At 37.7% G+C, this 24,367-nt stretch overlaps 2 protein-coding genes across 2 annotated transcripts; one reads left to right on the top strand and one right to left on the bottom strand.

Moving 5' to 3' along the window:
- Window positions 1-377: 377 nt before the first annotated feature.
- Window positions 378-13,713, top strand: LOC131727759 (tyrosine-protein kinase TXK-like; the record flags this gene model as incomplete). The annotated part of the gene is made up of 9 exons (XM_059019034.1): window positions 378-457; window positions 971-1,101; window positions 2,010-2,084; window positions 2,695-2,866; window positions 3,226-3,442; window positions 8,633-8,697; window positions 9,481-9,599; window positions 12,756-12,913; window positions 13,322-13,713. Coding segments are annotated over 9 exons (1,086 nt in total), but the record flags the coding sequence as incomplete, so codon positions are not given.
- Window positions 13,714-22,804: 9,091 nt separating this feature from the next.
- On the bottom strand, window positions 22,805-24,367 carry LOC131727758 (magnesium transporter NIPA2-like; the record flags this gene model as incomplete). Its single annotated transcript, XM_059019033.1, is given in 1 exon segment — window positions 22,805-24,367. A coding segment is annotated over 1 exon segment (541 nt), but the record flags the coding sequence as incomplete, so codon positions are not given.

The following is a 24,367-nucleotide window of genomic DNA, read 5'->3' on the forward strand; positions in this document are numbered from 1 at the left end:
GAGACTATATCAGTTCCAATTGAATAACTTAATATGCAGTAAATATATAACTATGGCTAAATCCACAATCATTTTTTCTTATAATTTATTATAATGTACTGTACATTATTCATCATGAACACACACTTATTTTAAAGTGTGACCAAAATACGTTTCAGGACATGATGTTCAGACCCACGATGTTCAGTGCTGCCATCTAATCAGAGCTGAGGGAAGTACATTTGACACGTTTGTTGACTGATTTACAATTATACACAGTTGAGTACAACAGGTACTAAGGTGTTAATATATATATATATATATATATATATATATATATATATATATATATATAGACAGTATATGTATTTTAAGTATGTGTGAATATATTTTTCTAGGCAAAGGAAGGTGCATTTGTTGTGAGAGACTCAAGCCAACATGGGTGCTACACAGTCTCAGTATATACGAAAGCTTTGAGGTAAGAATATATGTAGAATAACTACATAACTTAATCAGAATGTGAGACACTGTACAGTATTAAAAGCCTGCTGGGCTGTGGCACTTTAATATGCATGTATACAGTATGTATGCATTTTGTAAAATGAATAAGAAACTTCTTAAGACTATTTACAAGCCATTACATTACAAGTCGTTTATTGGGTGCGTTTTTCCTTTCTGAAAAACCAAAAATGTGCTAATGACTATTTGGAGGTAATAAATTTGTCCAATATCTTTAAACGACTGTCCTAGTTATTTGAAAAAGTTGGTTGATGTTACAAGAGGTCAAAATGGGTAGCAAGAATTGGGGTTAATTAAATGTTTTTTGGCTGTTTCTACTGGTGAGTTGATTGTTAAAAAGTTTTCTCTGAAAACAGTCTTTAAAAAAGAAAGTGTAAGAGTATGAGCTAGTTTTGTGACTATGGGCCCCCAATGTCTTCTCATTTGAATTAAAAGTACTGTAGCAGTATGTGTGACTGATTGTCTTTTGTAGCAGAGTGGACCTCGGTGACATCAGACATTATCAAATCAAGCAGAAGGGCTTGTCACAGTTCTTTTTGGCTGAAAAACATGTTTTCAACTCTATTCCAGAGGTTATCCGCTATCATCAGCACAATGCAGCAGGTAAACCTGGCAGCTTGTATGCATGCATCAGAAATGTATAATTATTGTACATATTAAAATACTTTATACCTCTATCATCTTGAAATCCCATTCTGTTTACCACGTGTGACAGGGCAGGCTCTGTCTCTCTATTTTTCTAGCTGTGTTTTCACTTTATTTATTTGTGCACTGTTTTGTTGCCGCCTCCCCTATACATTGTTTACACTCCCGTTTATGTATCTGTTCCCATGGCCTTAGCATTGCTTGGACTGTGACGTGGTTCCCTGCTCTGTCTCACCCTACACTAGATCCAACCATTACTGGTGCCCTAGTGGTGGTACTGTACCTTGCATATCCAGGCTGAGTGAACTGTGCCTTAAATAAAACCTGGGCGCCTGTGCAAGCGTGTCAAGCTCAATTTCTAAATCCGGCTACTTTCTTCAGTGAACAACCCACACCCATACCTCCCTGTTACACCATGTAATTCAAAATTATATTTAGCATATAGTAGCAAAGACACAGTATGGTAAATGCATTATTTTCTTACCTGATCAGTCAGTACTGATATTAACTTTATGATAACTACACAGAGAATAGCAATGCATGTGAATTTGTCTTTTTCATTTGTTTGAACAACATCTTGAAGTATTTGCAGGTAGCATACCTATAAAATGCTTTACAGAAATGGGATGTACAATTTAAAATAATAATAAAAAAATATTGGTTATATAGGGACAAAAGATAACAGTACTGAATTATATTCAGGTTCAGTTTTTTTCAAGTTTGTAATTTTGTTACAGCAAAGAACACAACACGTTGGCTATTTCTTCTCATTCATAACAAAGCTCATAGCATTTTTTCAAATGTTTGCATATTGGCAATTCATATTATACTAATCATTGAAAGTACATTATACTGTTGATTTTCAGGGCTTGTCACTAGACTGCGGTATCCTGTTGGGCCTATGGGAAAATGTGTTCCAGCAACTGCCGGATTCAGTTATGGTGAGTTCAGTCAGGGCAGGGGGGCAGGATAGCTGCCCTCCCCTTTAGACGAAGCCGAAAAACAGGTGGAGGCTGGGGAGGAGACAAACTCTGACAAATTAATTGAGGTAAGATATAAAGCCCTTTCTAGCTGATCATTGGACGTGTTGTTAATCGATTGACAAATGAGATACCAGCAATTTGACTGATGAATGTCTAGTAATCGAGGCACCTAATATGGTTGATGTTTATAATTTTAATGTAGCTTAAAAGTGAGTTACCTGCCTAAAACAACATCTTTGCTAAATTAAAAAAAAAAAAAAAATGATAAGTCACAATGAATTAATAATTTAAGTATCACAATACTTAATGATGCAAGCTGTCATTTAAGCTTCATGTACTTTATAATAAAAAAAATACCTACACATTTTTTTAAAATTTCTTTTCTTGTTAAAATCTTACTTTTATCACAGGGACGGCTCCTAGCAACTTTCCCGACTCTTTTTTTTTTTAGCACTAAATGTACAAGCACCTACATTTGAAAATAAAATCAACAAAGAGGATCGATGGAAGAACCAAAACCTTTGATGTTTATTATACACGTTATTACCAGTTTTTCTTTTTTCTTCAGAAAAATGGGAGATAAACCCATCAGAGCTGTCCATTATGGAGGAGCTGGGTAGTGGACAGTTTGGGGTGGTACGGTTAGGGAAGTGGAGAGCACTTTGTAAAGTGGCAATCAAGACCATTAATGAAGGCTCCATGTCTGAAGAGGATTTCATTGAAGAAGCCAAAGTCATGACGTGAGAGCTATACAATATTGCAAACTTTTATAAAAGAAAAAAAAAGAAGTACTAAAAGCTGGTGGCGGGGATTTCAAGTTTATAAAAAGAAAATAGATATTTTGTTTATGACACCATGCAATACTGTACTGCTGCTATCCAATTGTTATCCAAATATGCAATCTATAATACAACATAAAACATCGTCATAAACAATATAATTATGTATAGTATGTATGCGCCTTATTGTCCAGCCCAGCTAATAATGTCTACAACAAAAGTTGACTACAAATTCTAAATTCTGTTTGTTTTTTGTGAATGGGGGATTATTAAGACCGTAATGCTTGCTAATGTATGTAACTGTGCCATTGTGTTTGCAGTAAGCTATCCCATCCGAAGCTAGTGCAGCTGTATGGAGTGTGCATTCAGCAGAAACCGATATGCATAGTCACAGAATTCTTGGAAAATGGCTGCCTACTCAATTACCTTCAACAGAGGCAAGGCTGCTTGAAGAAGGAGTTCATGCTGGCTATGTGTCAAGACGCATGTGAAGGAATGGAGTACCTGGAGACCAATGGGTTCATCCACAGAGACTTGGTAAAGATTAAACTAATAATTTCATAAAACTAAAACACCACCCTGGAATATTATGTTTTGAAATTTGAGATTAAACCCTAAACATTCCAGTATATTGTTTTAGAGTGTTTTACATGCGTGTATGTCTCAAAGGTCAAATTCTTCCCTTTGTGTTAAACATCATCCAGGTGTGCATTTGGAAAGTCCAGCAAGATGCAATACACATACTGATAAAACTTTTAATGTTACAAATTGGCAAAAAATCATTTAAATTGTACTGGATAAGAAGCGAATATTTACTGTAGCTCCGCTCTTTTATTGATCCAGGCTATTACTGAGTCTTACAGTTTTAGGTACATACAGTGCCTGTATTATCTTAAGTATAACTTGGTAAAAATGAAGAATGGATACAGTGCCGAGAAAAAGTTTGTGAACCCCAATGATAATTATGGAAATTCCATAGTTTTACCATGATAGCCTTCTTGAATCAAAACTTTCTTTTCTTAAATATCCAGTAGGGTTTATATTAACCAATTCTTTTGAAACAAAATGATGTATGAATTAGACAAACAATGAGTAATTAAGATTCAGGGTATGTGAAAAAGTAAGTGAACCCCTGGTTTTATCAGCTCAATTAAGGGGATAATTAGAATCAGGTGTTTAATTAATTAGGTGGATCTTCAGGGGTGAGTTTGGGAGGCCCCACCCTATATAAAGATCAGAAACTTTGTGAGTTTGGTCTTCACCATACAGGATCAAAAGAAATCTCTGAGGACCTCAGAAAAACAGTTATTGATGCTCATCAGTCTAAAAAGGGTTACAAAACCATTTCTAAGGATTTGGGGCTCCACCAATCCACTGTTAGACAGATAGTCTACAAATGGAGAAAGTTCAAGACCACAGTCACGCTACCCAGAAGCAGTCGTCCTACCAAAATCTCTCCAAGAACAAACCGGAAAATCATCAAGGAAGTCATTAAGAACACCAGAGTAACATCCAAGGATCTGCAGGCCACTCTCGTCTTGGCTAATGTGAGTGTTCATGACTCAACTATCAGAAAAAGACTGAACAAGAATGGTGTTCATGGAAGAATAGCCAGGAGGAAACCACTGCTCTCTAAAAAGAACATTGCCAAAGAACACATAGATGATACACAAGACTTCTGGAACAATGTTCTCTGGACAGAGAAGTCAAAGGTATTACTTTTTGGCCTCAATGAGAAAAGTTATGTTTGGCGAAAACCAAACACTGCGTTCGAACAGAAGAACCTCATCCCAACTGTCAAGCATGGTGATGGGAGTGTGATGGTTTGGGGCTGCTTTGCTGCCTCAGGACCTGGACAGCTTGCCATCATTGACACAACCATGAATTCTGCATTGTATCAGAAGATTCCAGAGGAGAATGTCAGGCCATCCGTCCGTGAGCTGAAGCTGAACCGAAAGTGGGTCATGCAGCAAGACAATGATCCTAAACATACAAGCAGATCTACAAAAGAATGGCTGCAGAAGAAGAAATTCCGTGTTTTAGAATGGCCTAGTCAAAGTCCGGACCTAAACCCCATCGAAATGTTGTGGCAGGACCTGAAGAGAGCTGTCCATGCAAGGAAACCCTCAAATGTCACAGAGTTGAAGCAGTTCTGTAAGGAGGAATGGGCCAAAATTCCTCAAAACCGATGTGAGAGACTGACCAACAGTTACAGGAAACACTTAGTTGAAGTCATTGCTGCTCAAGGGGGTGCCACCAGTTATTGAATCTAAAGGTTCACATATTTTTCATACATGGATATTGAATGTTGAATCATTTGTGGATAAATAAATATTGAAAAAGTATCATGTTTTTGTGTCATTTATTTAATCAGGTTATCTTTATCTATTATTAGGACTTAGATTAAGATCTAATAACATTTTACAGTGCCTTGCGAAAGTATTCGGCCCCCTTGAACTTTGCGACCTTTTGCCACATTTCAGGCTTCAAACATAAAGATATGAAACTGTAATTTTTTGTGAAGAATCAACAACAAGTGGGACACAATCATGAAGTGGAACGAAATTTATTGGATATTTCAAACTTTTTTAACAAATAAAAAACTGAAAAATTGGGTGTGCAAAATTATTCAGCCCCTTTACTTTCAGTGCAGCAAACTCTCTCCAGAAGTTCAGTGAGGATCTCTGAATGATCCAATGTTGACCTAAATGACTAATGATGATAAATATAATCCACCTGTGTGTAATCAAGTCTCCGTATAAATGCACCTGCACTGTGATAGTCTCAGAGGTCCGTTTAAAGCGCAGAGAGCATCATGAAGAACAAGGAACACACCAGGCAGGTCCGAGATACTGTTGTGGAGAAGTTTAAAGCCGGATTTGGATACAAAAAGATTTCCCAAGCTTTAAACATCCCAAGGAGCACTGTGCAAGCGATAATATTGAAATGGAAGGAGTATCAGACCACTGCAAATCTACCAAGACCTGGCCGTCCCTCTAAACTTTCAGCTCATACAAGGAGAAGACTGATCAGAGATGCAGCCAAGAGGCCCATGATCACTCTGGATGAACTGCAGAGATCTACAGCTGAGGTGGGAGACTCTGTCCATAGGACAACAATCAGTCGTATACTGCACAAATCTGGCCTTTATGGAAGAGTGGCAAGAAGAAAGCCATTTCTTAAAGATATCCATAAAAAGTGTCGTTTACAGTTTGCCACAAGCCACCTGGGAGACACACCAAACATGTGGAAGAAGGTGCTCTGGTCAGATGAAACCAAAATCGAACTTTTTGGCAACAATGCAAAACGTTATGTTTGGCGTAAAAGCAACACAGCTCATCACCCTGAACACACCATCCCCACTGTCAAACATGGTGGTGGCAGCATCATGGTTTGGGCCTGCTTTTCTTCAGCAGGGACAGGGAAGATGGTTAAAATTGATGGGAAGATGGATGGAGCCAAATACAGGACCATTCTGGAAGAAAACCTGATGGAGTCTGCAAAAGACCTGAGACTGGGACGGAGATTTGTCTTCCAACAAGACAATGATCCAAAACATAAAGCAAAATCTACAATGGAATGGTTCACAAATAAACATATCCAGGTGTTAGAATGGCCAAGTCAAAGTCCAGAGCTGAATCCAATCGAGAATCTGTGGAAAGAACTGAAAACTGCTGTTCACAAATGCTCTCCATCCAACCTCACTGAGCTCGAGCTGTTTTGCAAGGAGGAATGGGCAAAAATTTCAGTCTCTCGATGTGCAAAACTGATAGAGACATACCCCAAGCGACTAACAGCTGTAATCGCAGCAAAAGGTGGCGCTACAAAGTATTAACTTAAGGGGGCTGAATAATTTTGCACGCCCAATTTTTCAGTTTTTTATTTGTTAAAAAAGTTTGAAATATCCAATAAATTTCGTTCCACTTCATGATTGTGTCCCACTTGTTGTTGATTCTTCACAAAAAATTACAGTTTCATATCTTTATGTTTGAAGCCTGAAATGTGGCAAAAGGTCGCAAAGTTCAAGGGGGCCGAATACTTTCGCAAGGCACTGTAGGTTTGAAATATGTGAAAATCTTAAGGGGTTCACAAACTTTTTCTCAGCACTGTAGTAAAAACTATTTGCAAATACATTGTTAGTCAGTGTACACAGCACATTATATTTGTATCCTGTATCATTATTTCTTGAATTTTATTCTCAGGCTAAGATTAGGGTTATCTTGTTCAGTATGAACATAACCAATAGCTGATTAGCACTAATCTTGGCCAGCTCCTGTACAAGTGTTCACTGCTAATCATGGTCTAGAAACCAGCTGGAAGAATATGAAATGATTCATGACCTTCAGATAATACTCAATGTATGACACAGGGTGAGTCATGCTAGCAGGGAGAATAATATAAACATGGTTTTGATTAGTTTGATATGAGCTTTAAGGGACACTTTGCATTGGACTTTGCACTCCAGCAGGGTGAGGGAGGGAAATCAGCCAGGAATAAGTTACCTGATTGTGCTTCAGTGACTGCTGCCTTGAGAGTTCAGTAGCTTGAAAACATCTGATGATTAGGTTCAGCTGGTGAAAAACTCTTATTTATAGTAGCCTATAACAGTTTGGTTTTGCAGTTTAGCAAAATTAATTCAGAATCATATTTTTTGTTTAAAACATAACAAAACAATTACAGTAGTCCATAGTGTATCCGACTGCGGTGGGACCAGAGTAAGGGCGGATATGTAAAAAGGCGGATGAATGAATCCTGTTTTAAATACCATTATACACAGCTGTAATAATGACTGTATTCACACAATTATTGTTTTGAGATTCAGCTTTTATTAGGGAGCTCCCCTCAATCCCTTGTTTAGAAAGATACAGGGTGTTAGCCGTCTGCTGTGTGGATGTGTGCATTCGCTGCGGAGTGACAGGCAGGAGAGCGAGACTGAGGTGGAAGTTGATGTGCCCCGCAGGCAAACAGGATTTATTTACATCTCAAATCAGCACACTGAACAGCTCACGTGACACTACCAGCAATGGTACTGTAAGGAGCACATACAACACAGTGTACGAAAACTTTGGTGGGATCTACAATCTCTGAATTAATCTTCTTTGTTCAATAACAAATGAACTACCAGCTGTCGGCTGTTTCAACTTGCTTACTCACTCTTCAGTATCCAACCCTGGTTCTGGTTCTGACTCACTCTCACTCTCACTCTTACTCACACACACACACACACACACACACAAACACACACACACACAGACGCACACAACACTTGGATTTCAGCTTCTTTAGCCCAGTTGGCTTTGGTTTTGCAGCAGCCCTGAGGTGAATAGATTGAACCATTCTATACTTGACGCCCCGCTGGAACACACCTACCTGCTGATTAGATTCCACACCTGGTAATCACACACAATAGGCAGGCTCTCTCAGGAGTGTCAGGTACTTCATTAATTCATTACAATAAATACACACTACTTACAATATACATTTACACAAAAACCCCTCTTAACGCGCAGGGCTCCTGTCGTGCCACAGTGCTGTATACACTTACATTAGCGTTTGGTGATTTACACAGTAGCAAAATGCATAGGTTTACAAAAAAAAAAACACATGGGTGACATTGCTACAGAGTTTGATCATGGGGGAAAAACGGTAGGGTGGATATATGATGACAGATAACTAGTCAAATTATTAGTCAAATATTTTATGATTTTCTTTTGTTCTCCACATCAGGCAGCAAGAAATTGTTTAGTCAGTAAGAAGCAAGTGGTGAAGGTGTGTGATTTCGGAATGACGAGGTAGGCACTCTTCAACTTTCACAACATCACGTTACCATTATCTATCTCAGTCATTAACAAAAAAAAAAAATTGAGGTTAACATCTAAATATTCTGTATCTACATCTATACAATTGCCTTCATAAAGTACATATGGAGCCTCAGTGGAGCTGAACAGCGTTCTTTTTTTATCATTTAGTCAGAGTAGTTTGGGTTGCTTTCGGAGACAATTCCTATAGTCATCATTGTTTTGCACATTTACTGTGGTTTGTTCCATTAATTTCCTACGGTGTATTGTTCACTGTGGTCAAAAATACATTTGAATAATTGATGTTGTGACTGTTTGCAAATTGCTTCTAAGTTAATACTGAACTACAAATCACACCATAGCGTAATAAGCAATGTACATATATAGTAGTACATGTTAGAAAATATTAAGTACAGTGTAACTGCATGTGACTGATTTACCTGTATTTCAAAGTGCATCCAATGCCATATTGTGGGTCCCTATTAGCATCAGAGTGCAATTATTTAGTCAAATTAATTGTATAGTTATATTTGGTATTTGAAAGATCTTGCTCAATTATACCAACATAGCAGAACTGTATGCTGACTTTTAATGTATTTTTTTCATGAATGGAGTAAGTTAACAGACAAGAGTGCAACTGAATCCAATTCAAACTGCTTAGACTGTTTCCCAAATGAACACTGGCATGGGGGAAACCAGTTTTTCGTTTTCTTTTTTAAATCATGGCACCCTAAATGTCTCGAATAAAATCTGCCTGACTGAGCCTCTCTTTTTTAGGTATGTCCTTGACAACCAATACATTAGCTCTACAGGCTCGAAGTTCCCAGTAAAATGGTCTCCACCTGAAGTCTTCCATTACAACAAGTACAGCAGCAAATCAGATGTGTGGTCATTTGGTAAGTGAGTCTATACAATCGGGGAAAACCTAAGAGCGAAATCTAATGGAAAGTACTGACAAAACGTATTTCCTGCACTAATGTATGCTGAAGGAGTCTGAAGGACCACTCTGATTGACTGTTGACAAGATGAGTTACCTGGGACCCCCTTTAACACCTATAATGATGTCATCGTATTCATAAGAACTACTTGTTCACAGATTGAGATAATAATATCATAATGTATTCAACCTTTGCATAAAAGCAAAAATGTCTTGCAAATCACACTGACATTTGCCCAAATTTGAAGCAAAAGAAAAGATGAAGATTATTTACTGTGAGAAATAAAACCATTGTTATGGTTTACAACAAACAAGAAAACACTTACTAATGGGAATGTGCAGTTAAATTACAGTTGTGAGTAGTATTAGTTTAAAACCATTACAGTTCTTTTATGCCTTTTCCTTTGCTCTTTCTTGGATACAATGCACTACTGTATGTATACATAACTAGGGTTTTGGAGAATTCATGGGACAGACGCAAGGGCTGTGTGGAGGAAGAACCTCAGGAAATGAAATAGGAAAGAGGACAAGGTTTCCCCTTGGCTCACAGAGAGCCGCCCAGGCGGAGGTGAGACCGAACCGATCAGCCTCCAAGACTGGGAAGCAAGCGTTACTTCCCCCAAGGGGAACCTCGAATGAGCAGAGAACAGTAAAACTGAAAGAGAGTTAGAGTAGATTTAGCTGGGGGTCCCCTCTGGCTCGGGAAGACCTTCCTGGTGGAAGATGAGGCCAGCTTGGCTGGGTCTCTAAGGTTGGGAAGTGAGCTCCACTTGCCCCAAAAGAGGAGCCCCGGCTCCCCGCAACTGAACCACCAATTCAAAGGAAAGAATTAGAAGTTAATTAATATATATATAGTTTAGGTTACCAAAAACTGAAAAATAATGTACATTTCAGAGTTATACAAAAAGGCCTTTTTCAGGGAACAAGTAATGGGTTAACAACTTACAGCTGTTCTGCAGCAATGGAAGTAAATTAAGCCTTAAAAGTTGATGCTAACAATTCCTACAGGTGTCCCAACTTTTGTTGATTACTTACAAACCCTCTGTCTGTATAAAAGCAGTGTTGGAACAGACTCTGTTACTACACCCTCTTAAGCATTATTTGGACAGTATTGTACTGCAGGAAGTAGTATATTGCTCTCATAATGGCGAGAAAAAGGCAATTAACAAAGGAAGACAGACAGACCATTATAACCCTTAAAAGTGTAGGTCTTTCCTTTAGAGAAATTGCAAAGAAAGCCAAGGTGTCAGTGAGTACAGTTTCCTACACCATCAAAAGGCACTTGGAAACTGGAGGAAACTCTGACAGGAAGAGGTATGGCAGACCCAAAGCCACAACAGAATCAGAAGACAAGTTTCTGAGAGTCAACAGCTTGCGTGATAGGCGGCTCACAGGACAACAGCTTCAAGCAAGGCTTAACACTGGTCGAAGTAAGCAAGTCTCAGTTTCAACTGTGAAGAGAAGACTTCGAGCTGCAGGTTTGACAGGTCGAGTGGCAGTAAGAAAGCCATTGCTAAGATGGCAAAATAAGAAAAAGAGGCTTGCCTGGGCCATGAAGCACCGCCAGTGGACTACTGAAGACTGGTTTGGGATGAACTGGACAGAAGGGTGAAAGCAAAGCAACCTACAAGTGCAACACATTTGTGGGAGCTTCTGCAACAATGTTGGGAAGAACTTTCCAAACAATATTTGATTTCCATTGTAGAAAGAATGCCACGAGTGTGTTCGGCTGTTATATCTGCAAAAGGTGGCTACTTTGATGAGTCAAAAATTTAGATTAAATTTTGTTAAACAAAACGATTCCATGATTTCTTTTTTTATCTCCAATTGTTTATTTGTTCTATGCTTTAATTTCAGAGTACATTGAGACATTAAACTGCGTAGATTTCAATAAAACCTGGAAAAATGGAGGTGTTCTAAAACTTTTGACCGGTAGTGTGTGTATATATATATATATATATATATATATATATATATATTAGATAGATAGATACATTTTTTTAATCTAATGAGGAATTAAGGACTAATCTTGCTGTTCAGTGAGATGGCCCATAATCCAGGCATGCTAGCAATAAGAGAAAGTGGATTGGCAGCGTTATTAGTGATACCTGGAAGGTGTCAAACTTGCAGGATAAAGTTATTACAAACAGAAATCCAGATGAGCCGGCGGAGGAGTTGCATGATGAGGGGAGATGAAGAACGGCCTTTATTAATAATATGTACGATGGATTGATTTTCACAAAATAATAAGAAGGATTTTTCTGCCAGTAAGGGGCCCAGAGGAAAGCTGTAACAACGATAGGAAATAGCTTTAGGAGGGTTGTGAATGTAAGCTGTAGAGGGAGATATTGGATTACTGGAGGCCATGCACTGGAGAACCATTAATTATGGAAAAAAGGAAAGTCCACATCCTGATGTCTTGCCGAGCTTCTGAAGAAATATTAATGTGGGTGTTAAGATTTTTTACTGTGGTAGAGAGAGTGAGGAGAAGAGAGATGAGTCCTGCCTTGAGGAAAGATGTGAATGGCGAAATTGAAGTGTCCCAGGAGCAAAAGAAGGCCCCGTTTTGAAATAGTGCAGCTGATCTGGAAGGATTTATTGGGGGAAGGCACTCTTCAAAGCGAAGAGTGTACAAGGTTATTCTGAGAATTTAGAGTGAGCGGGACAGCAGGATCGCTCACAGCAGGATCAGTGGAGTTTGAGGTGGCAGGTCCAGCAGTGTTGAGCTTAGACGGGTAAGCGGTGTTGCCAGATGAAAGGGAAACAGCAGGACGTACAGATTCGGATTGGATTTTGAGTTGAAGGATGTCCAGAAGGAGAAATACAGTCACCAATCGATAATTCTGATTCTGAAGAGAAAGAAAAGTGTGGTTGTTGGGAAGCCATTTATATCTAAATGGATAATCTTAGATTTGAATGATTGAGTAGGAGTCTGCCAGGCTGTGTAGCGATACACAAATGAAAAAAGCAAGACAGAGAATAAGGGCATGACTTAGGGTTTAAATAGGGAGATTGACAAATATTTTGGCAGGACAGAACAGGGGAAGACCCCTAGCTCTTGCCCCCTGAACCCACATACAAGGTTACAATAACACTTTCCATTGTATTCCTTTAGGGGTATTAATGTGGGAAATCTTCACAGAAGGCAGAACCCCATTTGAGAATAAATCAAACTCTGAGGTTGTGGATGAAATCACGCGAGGACACAGGCTTTATCGACCCCACCTGGCCTCCCAGACGATATACAAAGTCATGTACAGCTGCTGGCATGAGGTTGTAATTTCTATTAAATTACTAAGTTAGTCCCATTGGGAACACACCATAATGTACAAGACATGGCTTTTTAAAGATTTTCTATAACCTTTGCAGATTCTGTATTTACTGTCAGCTTAAGGTTTATTATGAACATTTCTGATTGTTACAGCTGTATTTGTCGCTAATAGCAAGAACTAGATTTTACTTTTCTAGTTCCGTTTTAAAATTGTGAACATGGAACTGCTTTGGATTGCATTTCACATTTATTTTCTGTCTGTCATTGTACTACACTTTGCACACACATACAGTGAGCTTTATTTCGCTCTAACATATTATTGAACCTTTCAAACACATCAGGCAATTTACTGTGACTGATTTAGGTATGCCTTACAAAAATGTATACTATTTTGTTCGCTTTGTTTTCAGAAACCGGAAAGTCGTTCATCGTTTGCTGAGCTACTGGAGGAAATCAAAATAATCTCTGAGAATGATTAGAAGAAGAAGAATCAATGCCACATTCAACACACCAAGCACTAATGTGAACAATTACTTTTTCAGAGAAACATTATTATTTCTAATAGTGATGAAATATTGAGTTACGGTTTAACATATGCAATGTAATAACACATGTACTGTAGGTAAATTGACTTGGAAAATCAACTTACCTTAGGAATTAATTTTATTTACAGTGCCTTTATAATTACAGCATCTTCTCAAGCAGTAAACTATTACAACAACGTGCACATATTTAATGCTAATATTGTAAAAAATATATTGGGGTCTGTTCATTGAAATCATTAAAATTGGAACCTCTTTGATTTTTTTTTTTTTTTTTTTTTTACATATATTTACAAACAGAACTACTTCTATGTCCTTTTAGATATTTGGTCAACATAACCTTGGTACACAAGAGCCCCATAATAAGTATTTCAATAGTGGCAGTATTACGATCTGCAACTGTTTAGATTAACTGAACAGAGATGAAACAAATAACTGTATTACACTAAACCACCTTTAAATGTTCTGAGGGCAGTCTGGGCAGTCTGCTGAATATTGTTACGTTAACATATTGAATTGCATACCGCTTTCTAGTTTTCCATTTACTTAACTGACAAAAATGGAAAAATTTGACATTTCAAAATCTATCATGAAATACTGTACTACTATAATGGCTTCTGGTAGAATTTTGCGATTTAATTTTGTAGTTTCTTTGATAACATAATGTGAAATAAAATCGCTAAATGATGTTCATATGTTTTTCTTTTTTTTTTTAAATTATGTCTCAGTCCTAAAATTCTAGGTGATGCAAAGCTTTTGGCCAGAGCTGTACAGTAGCTCCTGCATGGGTAAAAACATCTCAAAGAACTGCAATTTACTGCGCTCTCTTTTTTCATAATAACTTCATTACAAAATATGAAGGAATAAAAACCAAAACAACCGGTATAACCTGTAAATAGGTGTATATGCATAGGAGTGTAATTCTTTATAAATATGTGCAATAAGAACAAAATACAGCATAGTTTGTAAGTAAACTAAACCATTTTTATATTCCACCACAAACTGTCAATACATCTCCTTTTTTCTGGAAAGGATTTCTGTGCAATAACTGACTCTTTGTATGTTAGTTTATCAGAATTCATGTATTGGTAATTGTAATCAATGTCTCTATATCACAAAGCTGGTCTTTGTATTCATTTTTATTTTATTTTTTAAAGCAATTTAAATCTAAAAGGTTGTTTCATTGAGTGTCATTGTGTTTTGTTGAACTTGATTGCGTTGGCAACTGATATGTAAGACATATTTAATTCTTTGTTTACCACATACTATTACCAAACAGCTACAGCAGATTTGCAATGTTCTCCATGGGCTACCAATTTTATCAGATGTCTCTTGAAAACCCTTCCCATGAAAATGAAATAAACTTTAATAAACATTGAATCTAGACATGAAAAAGAACTCATAAAGACTGCAAAAATAAGGCATTATACATGTAAAAAATTCTAAACCATGTCTGATTCAGAAACGTGTTGCAGAGGAAATACAAACTTCCTGTTACTTCATATCACAAATCATCACCACCTCATTCTTACCTTATAAGTGAATGTGAAACACATTTAGGTAAGAGCTACTTGCAGTGACCAACAGATACATATTTGTTTTATACGTTTATGGAAATATGTTGCACTTATACAGAAAGAAGTTCACCATAGTCACAAGACCAGTTCTCTTAGTACTGTGTCTAATGTGGTGGCTCATAAACTGACAACCACAAATTGAACACAAGCTCTCTTACAGTGTGGTCCATGCTTTTGCTCAGTTGTATGAATTTTCTTTTGTTGTATTTAATATCAGTCTATGCACACCTCAGTGCACCCTTGCACCCTATTTAAATGGCAAACTATACCTCTTTGATCTCCGCATATTAGAACACCCAACTCATTTCAGGTAAGCCAGAGGTAAAAGGTTCATTCTGTATGCCTCCTTAAGAAATGATAATACTCCAAAGTGTCAGGGAAATGATCAAGTTATTCAAATGGTTAAACTGCAGTGTGCTTTGTAACTGCTGATCGGCTGACATTGCTCATACATTTTAATTTGAGAGTCTACTAATTAGGTATGAGCGAAAAGCAAATAAATGAAAGGCTGTGCTTAAGCATTACAAAGGCTAATCAGTTCTAGTTTGATGCGGTTAATAAACCCAACAGCCTGTTTTGTTTGTGTTGCTATGGCAGACAGTGCTCATCAAAACCGCAAGAGGAAAACAATTCTGAAAGCTACAGTGTCTGGTATCTTATTCTGAACATTTGCACTTAGGGGTGTCAAGAAATCAATAGTCAATTCAAAACTGGACATGGCAGAATATATCTAGTAATAATGACTTGTAGTAAATACTTACATCTACAGTAATAAAAAAAAATAATAAAAAATGTCTTATAGATTTCTGCAAAAATGCAGTCCTGTGTGGCTTTGTCGCATTAACAATACCACTGGGCTCACATTTCATTGATATATATATATATATATATATATATATATATATCTGTATATAAGGTATACAGTATGTTTTACTTTATTACTGCATGTTGTATTCATTTTTTGTATCTGTGAATGTATACAAAGAAATATATCATTTTAAATAATTTTAAAAAGAATGATTGCTACAACTAATTAGGTAGCATTGTCTAAAGCGATTTCTTTCCAATGGCTATTCAAAGGAAGAAAACCACAACCAAGTACTAATAATACCTTTTATAAAACGGCTCCAGTGTATTGAACAAATGAAGAAGAAAAATAGAATGGGTTGATTTAGTTCTCATTCGTGTAAAAAAAGATTTCCAGAACCATAAAAATGTTGGGTTCTAGTTCTAAAAGGCTACAGTCTATAGTCTAGTTCTAAAAGACTGTACAGTTATAGACCAGAACAGTACAGTAGTACTAGAGAAAAATAACATGAAATACATAAAAAACAAACAAACAAAAAAAAACGTTTGTCTAATTATATTACTATTTTGTACTGGCATGACTGTTAATTTTTGACAAAGTAACTTAATTATTATAAATTAAAAGTTTAAAAAAAAAACACAAAACGATGTGAAAAAAATGGCCGCCGAGATAGACCCTTATGGAAATGGATAATACGTTTTGGTGTGTACAAGCCAAAAGTTAGTCACCCTGAGCCCTCGTCTTAAAGGTCCAAGGTCTTGTTTAAGGGAAATTCACGTTCTTAAGATATTTACAGTACAATGTAGGCGAGACACTGCGTTTGGTCTTCTAAATGAACCACTAGCTTGTATCAGGAAAGAAGGACAGTTGTTATGGCCTAAAAGGGCTTACCTTTGCTAACATTCTCGTAATCAGTGTGATGGTGCATTTCGAATACTGCATTGTTTGATTGAAATAATTGTATAATTTTATCATGTACAGAAATAAGAGGAACATAAGAACATAAGAAAGTTTACAAATGAGAGGAGGCCACCTTATCACCTTATATGGGACAGTATCAGTATTGAAAACAATTTAAAACTGATGCAACAAATATTAAACTTCATAATAAATAGCTGTATTGTTAACTTTTTATTAACTCACAAAATATAAGCTCATTAATTTTTGAATGACATTTAAATACATACCATACACATACTGAATAAAACAATGTATACCAACTAAATTAAACTACCTTTATTAATAGCTCCAAAAGGAATAATTTTTTCCACGCTAAAAAAAAAAAAAAAGGTTATCAGTCTGTGGGGTCTGGTGACTTAGTAAATTAGGCAGGCAGATCCCCTCTCTACAGGCATGTAACCTTTTGACTTTGCACACTGTTAAGTCATAATATCAGCGAGCTTGGTTAGTGGCTTACTGTACTTAATACTAGGAAAGCCAAAATGTCAATGCCTAACATGTGATAACAGATTTTTAGCATCGAACAAACCCAGTATATTACAATGTATTTTATTTTATTTTCTTTGGAAAAAGTAGTATACTCCAGTAAAAATGGTCTACCCTGTGTAAATATAATGCTTTTTTAAAAATATTATTTTCAAAAGAACATCTGTGGCCATATGTAAAAAGAATAAGTGTATCAGTATACAAAGCAGTGGTATTTATTTGCAGGTTTACAAGGTTAAAAATATGGCCACAGTTAAAAAAAAACACACCACATGTAGAAGCAGATTCCTTCTTTTGTTCAGTAAAAACTACAGCATATGAACAAGGCTAAAACACACATTTGCTATTCATGGATACTCTGTGGTAAAATGGCCATTTTATCTTTGTCTTTGTTGTAAGCCAGCACACCCTTTGTCCCAATCAAGTCTTCTGATTTGCCTTCTGTTTGTTTTTCCAGGATTGACAGGGATGGGATGTCGCAATGGTCGTTCGCAAGGGCAGTCTCAACATTACCCCCAGGCCAGGCTTGGCCACTCCTGCCTTGAAAACTAACAGTCTCTGCAGAGCTGTATTGTTTCCTTTTGCATTTCCTGCACCACAGCTTGAAGCAGCCATGAAGCAGCACGATGGCAGTTATGATTAGGAGAATACTGCTGGTAAACCACACCACTGAAGCCAGGTCTAACGTCCTACTAGTGAGAACCACAGGGTCCTTGGCCAGTGTGTGAAAGATAGCACACTGGTCCCTGGAAGGCTGGGACCCCTGGCACGTGACACAGAGGATGTAGTTGGTTGATGGTTTAAGCCTTTGCAGAGTTAGAGAGCTGCTACCCAGCGGAACCTTTTCCTCACGGTGAAAATTCTGCCTTGAAAAGCCTGACAAAATAGTGTTCCAAGTCGGGCGATATATAAGCCTGTAGAGATTAGCTGGGCAGGTATAAGGATTCGGTGGCCAGGAGACTGAAGCCGAGGTGAAGGAGATGTTCTTTATTTCAAGGTTCATCTTCTGCATTTTTTAATTTTTTCTAAAACACAGACAAACATAATGATTACTTTTAGACACTGGGCTTGATCATTTTCTTTCTGTACATAGATTATGCACAAAGTAGGTTTGACCACAAATGTAAACAGTCATCTTCATGAAAATATGTCTTAAGACACTAATAGCTTAGTATACACATGTTTCATTTAATTAAACACAATTCTATTATACTTAAATTAAGGGATGGTGAACAGAAATAAATTGAACTCATATCTCAAGATACAAGAGAGATTCCATTTGGATGGCTTCTGACATCTCTATTTACAATTCAATTCAGTTCAGTTCCTTGTTTTCATCAGGCATAAAAAACAAGCACAGTAATCATACATTCTCACAGACCAAAATACAAGGGAAAAATGGGTATTCAAGATCCAATTATCTGTGGCTGAGCACCATCTGAGAAAGACAGATTTGACCTTAGGTAAGAAGAACTACAGTACAACACACTGTACAGTTTGCACAGTAGAAAGGCCGGATCACCAGTGTATAACTTGCAATAATGTATACAGTATTCGTTTTGTGTAGCATATGAACCCACTCAGTGCTCTCTAAGAGGCCATTCTATACTGTATATTACATCACCACACCAATATCGCACAGCACTGGTTGTATAATTTTGTAATCTGTACTGACAGTTGCAATTTTACCCAAAACATTTAACCTAATCCTAACCTTAACTAATAAGACATTCCTGAAAAACAGATAAATATATCACATTTATGAAACCCTGTAAATTATTGCCTGGTAAAACACATATATCTCTTGCTTTGTGTCTTTGTGGCTTTACTTTCTTCTCCTGCGTATTTCCAGTCATACCCACTCCTAAACTCTGACTGAATTCACAGTGTCTACTATTCCCTCTGTCAGCCTCTTTTTCTAGCATACTTGTTACTATGGTAACGTAAAGGCTATATCTTGCAGGCATTAGACTTTCCCATGTCCATAATAATAGCTTTTTAAAAAGAGTATAAAAACAACAGCAAAACAAATGTGTTTCTTTTTAACATAAATGTAAACATTGACAACATTTTTGCAAAGGTTTGTTGAAAGATGACATGAGTATTCCCCATAAATCTGTGGAGGTGGTAGGCTCTGTCATTCAGGGGGCAATTAGTGCTCAGAAAGTGGATTTGTTTTGATTGGATGTTAGAAGAAAGCATGCAGATCATGTACCAATGTGCAATGTATCAATAGTAGTTGTAAGTATAGTGGTGACACATGATAAACAGTTCAGGTATAAAGTATAGCCATGTAATCAATTATCAACACTTATTTCTAATGTAAACCTACAAATCCTCCCCCCCATGCACACACACACACACCATCCACCACCATCACCCCCAATGAATTAAGAATATAAAGACAGTATTGAGGCATTTCATTATATTGCGTCTTTTTCATATTCAAGTGTAACTGACATAAATAGATACCATAGTCACAGAGTAATGATACACCTCTATTATTGTGATATTTGCATCATCTGCAGCTGCATCATTTGAATTATTTTAATTGATATTTAATTTAGCTATCAGGGGAAATAAACACTATATTCTTTATGTTTATTGCATTGTTAAATAACACGGCACATTCTGAAATACCATGGGTACTTGCACTGCTGTAGAAAGAGAAAATCTAAGGAAAAGAGAAAAGATTACATAATTAATGTTACTTGCTCACCTCCACAATCCAGGGTTTGTCTGTGATCTTTAATAATTCTCTCACACAGTGGTAGAAACTACAGATGTTGCAGTAGATGAAAAATCCAAAATATTAATAATTTTATAACAGAGCTCTATTCATTTTTCCAGATGAAATATCATGCCACGTGTTTTTTTTTCCCAAAAAACTGTACTGTAATCAGACACAGCTTGTGTGATGTGGAGGAGAGTATTTAAATATCCAACACCTGCCCATAGTGACGTCAGCTGCACAGAAATCAGCTCTTTTAAAAGAACAGTGCGGGAAGACTTCCAGAACCCACAACATATATTTTTCAAAGGCTGTTCTGTGCAATATTGTATAAAAGTACCATACATTTCCTCATATATGCAGATTGATGACAGAGATTAGAACTGAGATTAGATTAGAACCGCTGTGGTTATACTCATACCTAAAACGCCACCGGCAGTCATTATGACGGTTACATTTTAAACAACATCAGTATCAAACATCTGCACAGCCGAAACGCCATATTTAAATGAACAATTAAACATAAAAGGGTTTATTTTCTAACTTACTACATAAAAAGCACTACTTAAAAAAATGAAAAACTGTAATAAAATAGACATTTCAAGAGAAACTAGTGTGTAAACAGGTATATGTACATACAAAACTGTACAAATGAAATTATTTTTTAATTTAAAATGAAAGTAACATGTTTTCTCTTGTGTGTGTGTGTCACTTGGTGCAGCACAGAATCCAGGTTGAGCAGCAGCACTCTGCAGCTTTGCAGTTTTCTGATCGAAATGTTTCTGAGAAAACGCTGTGACTAGCATCAAGATGAAATCTCTCCTACTGATAGTTTCCCCGGTGCATTCCTTGTACAAAACAAAGAAATTGATGGCTGCCAGGTAAAGCAGAGATAACAACAGGTTTCTATATAAATAAAAAAATAGAATACTGTAGGTTATATTCAAAATAAAAACATGTATTGTAAAAGGCAATCAAAATAACTGCTTTGGCGGTTCTAGGTGGGCAGGATTATAACTTCCTTATTTTCGTGATCCTGCCTTTGAAATGGCGTCAGGGTATTTAATACATGTATTTAGAAAAAGTCATGAACAGACAACTGCATAACTTTCAGACAGAGACTTTCAAGCAGAGAAATTTAAATTTTTGAAACCCGCAAAACTGGCAAAATGACTGCCGTGCCGGTTCTGGTGTTACATAAAGGCTACAGAAAACTAGCACTTCTGGAGAAATAACATCAGACTATATTGTAGCGTTGAGTGGAAATGAAGGAGGCTCACACAGGAGTTCCAGGCTCTTGTATTCACGGTTTATTAAGCCAGGGCCCTACACTAGGCAGGTTAAGCGTGCTGATTTACCAGCTAGTGGTACAATTGCTGCTGAGCAGTGTAGTGCTACTCAGACTGTGACAAAATGTCCAGTCTCCAGCGCGCGAGGGAGAGCCACACCAGTTTCCAGTGCGCGAGGGAGAGCCGCACCAGTCTCCAGCACGAGAAGGAGAGCCGCACCAGTCTCCAGCGACTGAGGGAGAGCCGCACCAGTCTCCAGCGACTGAGGGAGAGCCGCACCAGTCTCCAGCGACTGAGGGAGAGCCGCACCAGTCTCCAGCGACTGAGGGAGAGCCGCACCAGTCTCCAGCGCGCGAGGGAGAGCCGCACCAGTCTCCAGCGCGCGAGGGAGAGCCGCACCAGTCTCCAGCGCGCGAGGGAGAGCCGCACCAGTCTCCAGCGACTGAGGGAGAGCCGCACCAGTCTCCAGCGACTGAGGGAGAGCCGCACCAGTCTCCAGCGTGCGAGGGAGAGCCACACCAGTCTCCAGCGTGCGAGGGAGAGCCGCACCAGTCTCCAGCGACTGAGGGAGGGCCTCACCAGCCTCCAGAGATAGGAGACTACCTGCTGCTCCTGCCTCCACCGCTACAGGGAGACTATCTGCTGCTCCCACCTCCGCCACAAGAGAGAGACTAACTGTTGCTCCCACCATTGCCTCCCAAGGATCAACTCCTACCCAAGCCTGCACCGCCCGGGGAGGCCAGCTCACCATCGCCTGGGGACGCCTGTTCACCATCGCCTGGGGATGCCTGCACGTCACCACCTGGGGATTGTGGTGTCCACCAGGAGAGATGGCCATTGAGGTAATGTGTGCTGCGCACAAGGTGGGGAGATATGTGACGGGGTACATATCCCCTGTGCACATTATCTTTTGCATTATTTTTTATTTGTGTTATTATTTAAATGCAGGACGAGCAAAGTGCCATCTGCCATTGTTTGTTATTGTTTTATGTTTGTGATTTAGTACATCTCATGGGAATGTGTGACTGTTGGCTAGTAATTATTTAATTAGCTGCCAGTCACGCAGGCATATTAAACTTGTACAAAGTGTGTCCGAGGGGTTAATAAGATAATTGATAGGTAGTTAATCTCTCGGCCACCACTATAAGAAACCAGCAGCTTTTGCAGACGGGAGCGTGTCAGACTGAGTTGCAGAGAGACTTGTCGCACGTAAAACAAACTGCAAAGGAACAAAACGAGTGCTACTTACTTTGAACCATCCTGAAGGTACTCGTGTCCTTTGTTCGTTTGTGTTTGTTTATTTTGGCCAAAGTGCCGTTTTCTTTTGTTATTTGAAAGTGTGTTTATTATTCTGTAAATAAATACTGAGCGCGGCTAGCGACTCATTCAACCCACCAGTACGTTGTTTGTTTGGATTCATTTCCTGGTCTTACATCATCACCCCACAAGCCATTCTACCACATATACACATGTCATAACCTTATCTTTCTTTCTTCTGGCAAAATAACTTCATTGCATATACCATTTATTATATACAAGCCATAGAATATAACATTCACAATATACCTTTACAATAATTAATTTCAGTGATACACAGTTAATTTCTGGGAAAAAAAGTCACAACAGAGAAATTCAATATTATGATAATTAATATTAAATAATAATATAGGTTGTACATTTATAAAACTACAATATTATAAAAAATTCAAAAGTTATACATACATAAAAGTATAAATGTAAAGTTTGTTAACATACAGAGACAGTCCAATATTTAAAAACGTTTTTTTTTTTCTGTTGTAATTTAGCATCAGTGTCTGTCTCCCCGTGGTTCAACAAGGTGTTGTTATACATTGACAAATCTTTTAGGTTTGGAATTCACCTACCGCACGATAATGTTCGCTATAGAAGTAACCTAACAGGCTGACAAAAACCTTGAGGTTTATATTAACCCACCTATCACCAAACTACTGACCACCTACTCATATTTTATCTGCACTTATTTATTTTTGTTTCAACCGTGTAATATAAAATCAATTTTCTCACCAACACTCAAATTGTCCTTTGAGTGATTTGTTCTAGAATCACGGAACGCGGAAATGGAATTATTGGACACTCCTCAGAAGAGTTGTGTCTTAGTGAAGTATTGTCTGAAAGTCAAATGGTAATGGGTTTTATGAGTGATTTGAATAGATTACATTCTGACAAACTATTAGATATTCATATATATTCACAATGCCAGAAGATGTCTTACTATCATGAATTAGTACTCAACAAATGTGTAGATTGAACATTATGGGGAAAAGCATCATTTTGTGTTGCGCAATTAATTTCATTTGATAGCTCTATAATATGAACAATATGATATTAATATATATATATTTATTTCAGAGAAAATGTAATAAAAATTATGTGCTGGAGCAAAATATTTATATAACAGGTCCTCAATGTAATGTGCAAGCAAAAATGTGTCTGGTGCCATACCAATCACATAAACATTTTATAGAGGGACCTTTAAATATGTTTTAGTGGCTATCCTCTAGCTGTTCTGTTTTACAGCAATATATATTTTCATTCTCATGCACAATGCATTGATTATCCATGTTTTCCAACAGATTGTGTTGTTGGTCATCAGGTCCACTCATTGTTACATGATAGCTGCCCTTGTTAGCTGAAGTTGGTAGCAGCTCCCATGTAAAGTTCAAGTCTTTAAAGGCTTGCAAGAGAAATATGCCAATGATTATGATGCAGAATCCACTGAGGTTGCCAAATATGTCTGCCACACTCATGCTGTTCCATTCTTTGAAAAGAATTACAGAGCATGTGACCACCACTGTGGTGAAAAACACATAATACACTGGTGTCACTACTGATGTGTTGAAGGTGTCCAGCGCTTTGTTGAGGTAGTTGATCTGGGTGCTAACTGAAATCGCCAATGTCGCTAGAAGAATATAGGCCAATGGATCTTTGTATACTGGTTTTTCTTCAAGTAGCTCTTTGATTGCGAGACCCAGGCCCTTCACAGAAGATACAGAAAAGGCTCCAATCAGAGAGCAGATGGAGATG

This window comes from Acipenser ruthenus, unplaced genomic scaffold (genome assembly GCF_902713425.1).
Source record: "Acipenser ruthenus unplaced genomic scaffold, fAciRut3.2 maternal haplotype, whole genome shotgun sequence".
NCBI lineage: Eukaryota > Metazoa > Chordata > Actinopteri > Acipenseriformes > Acipenseridae > Acipenser > Acipenser ruthenus.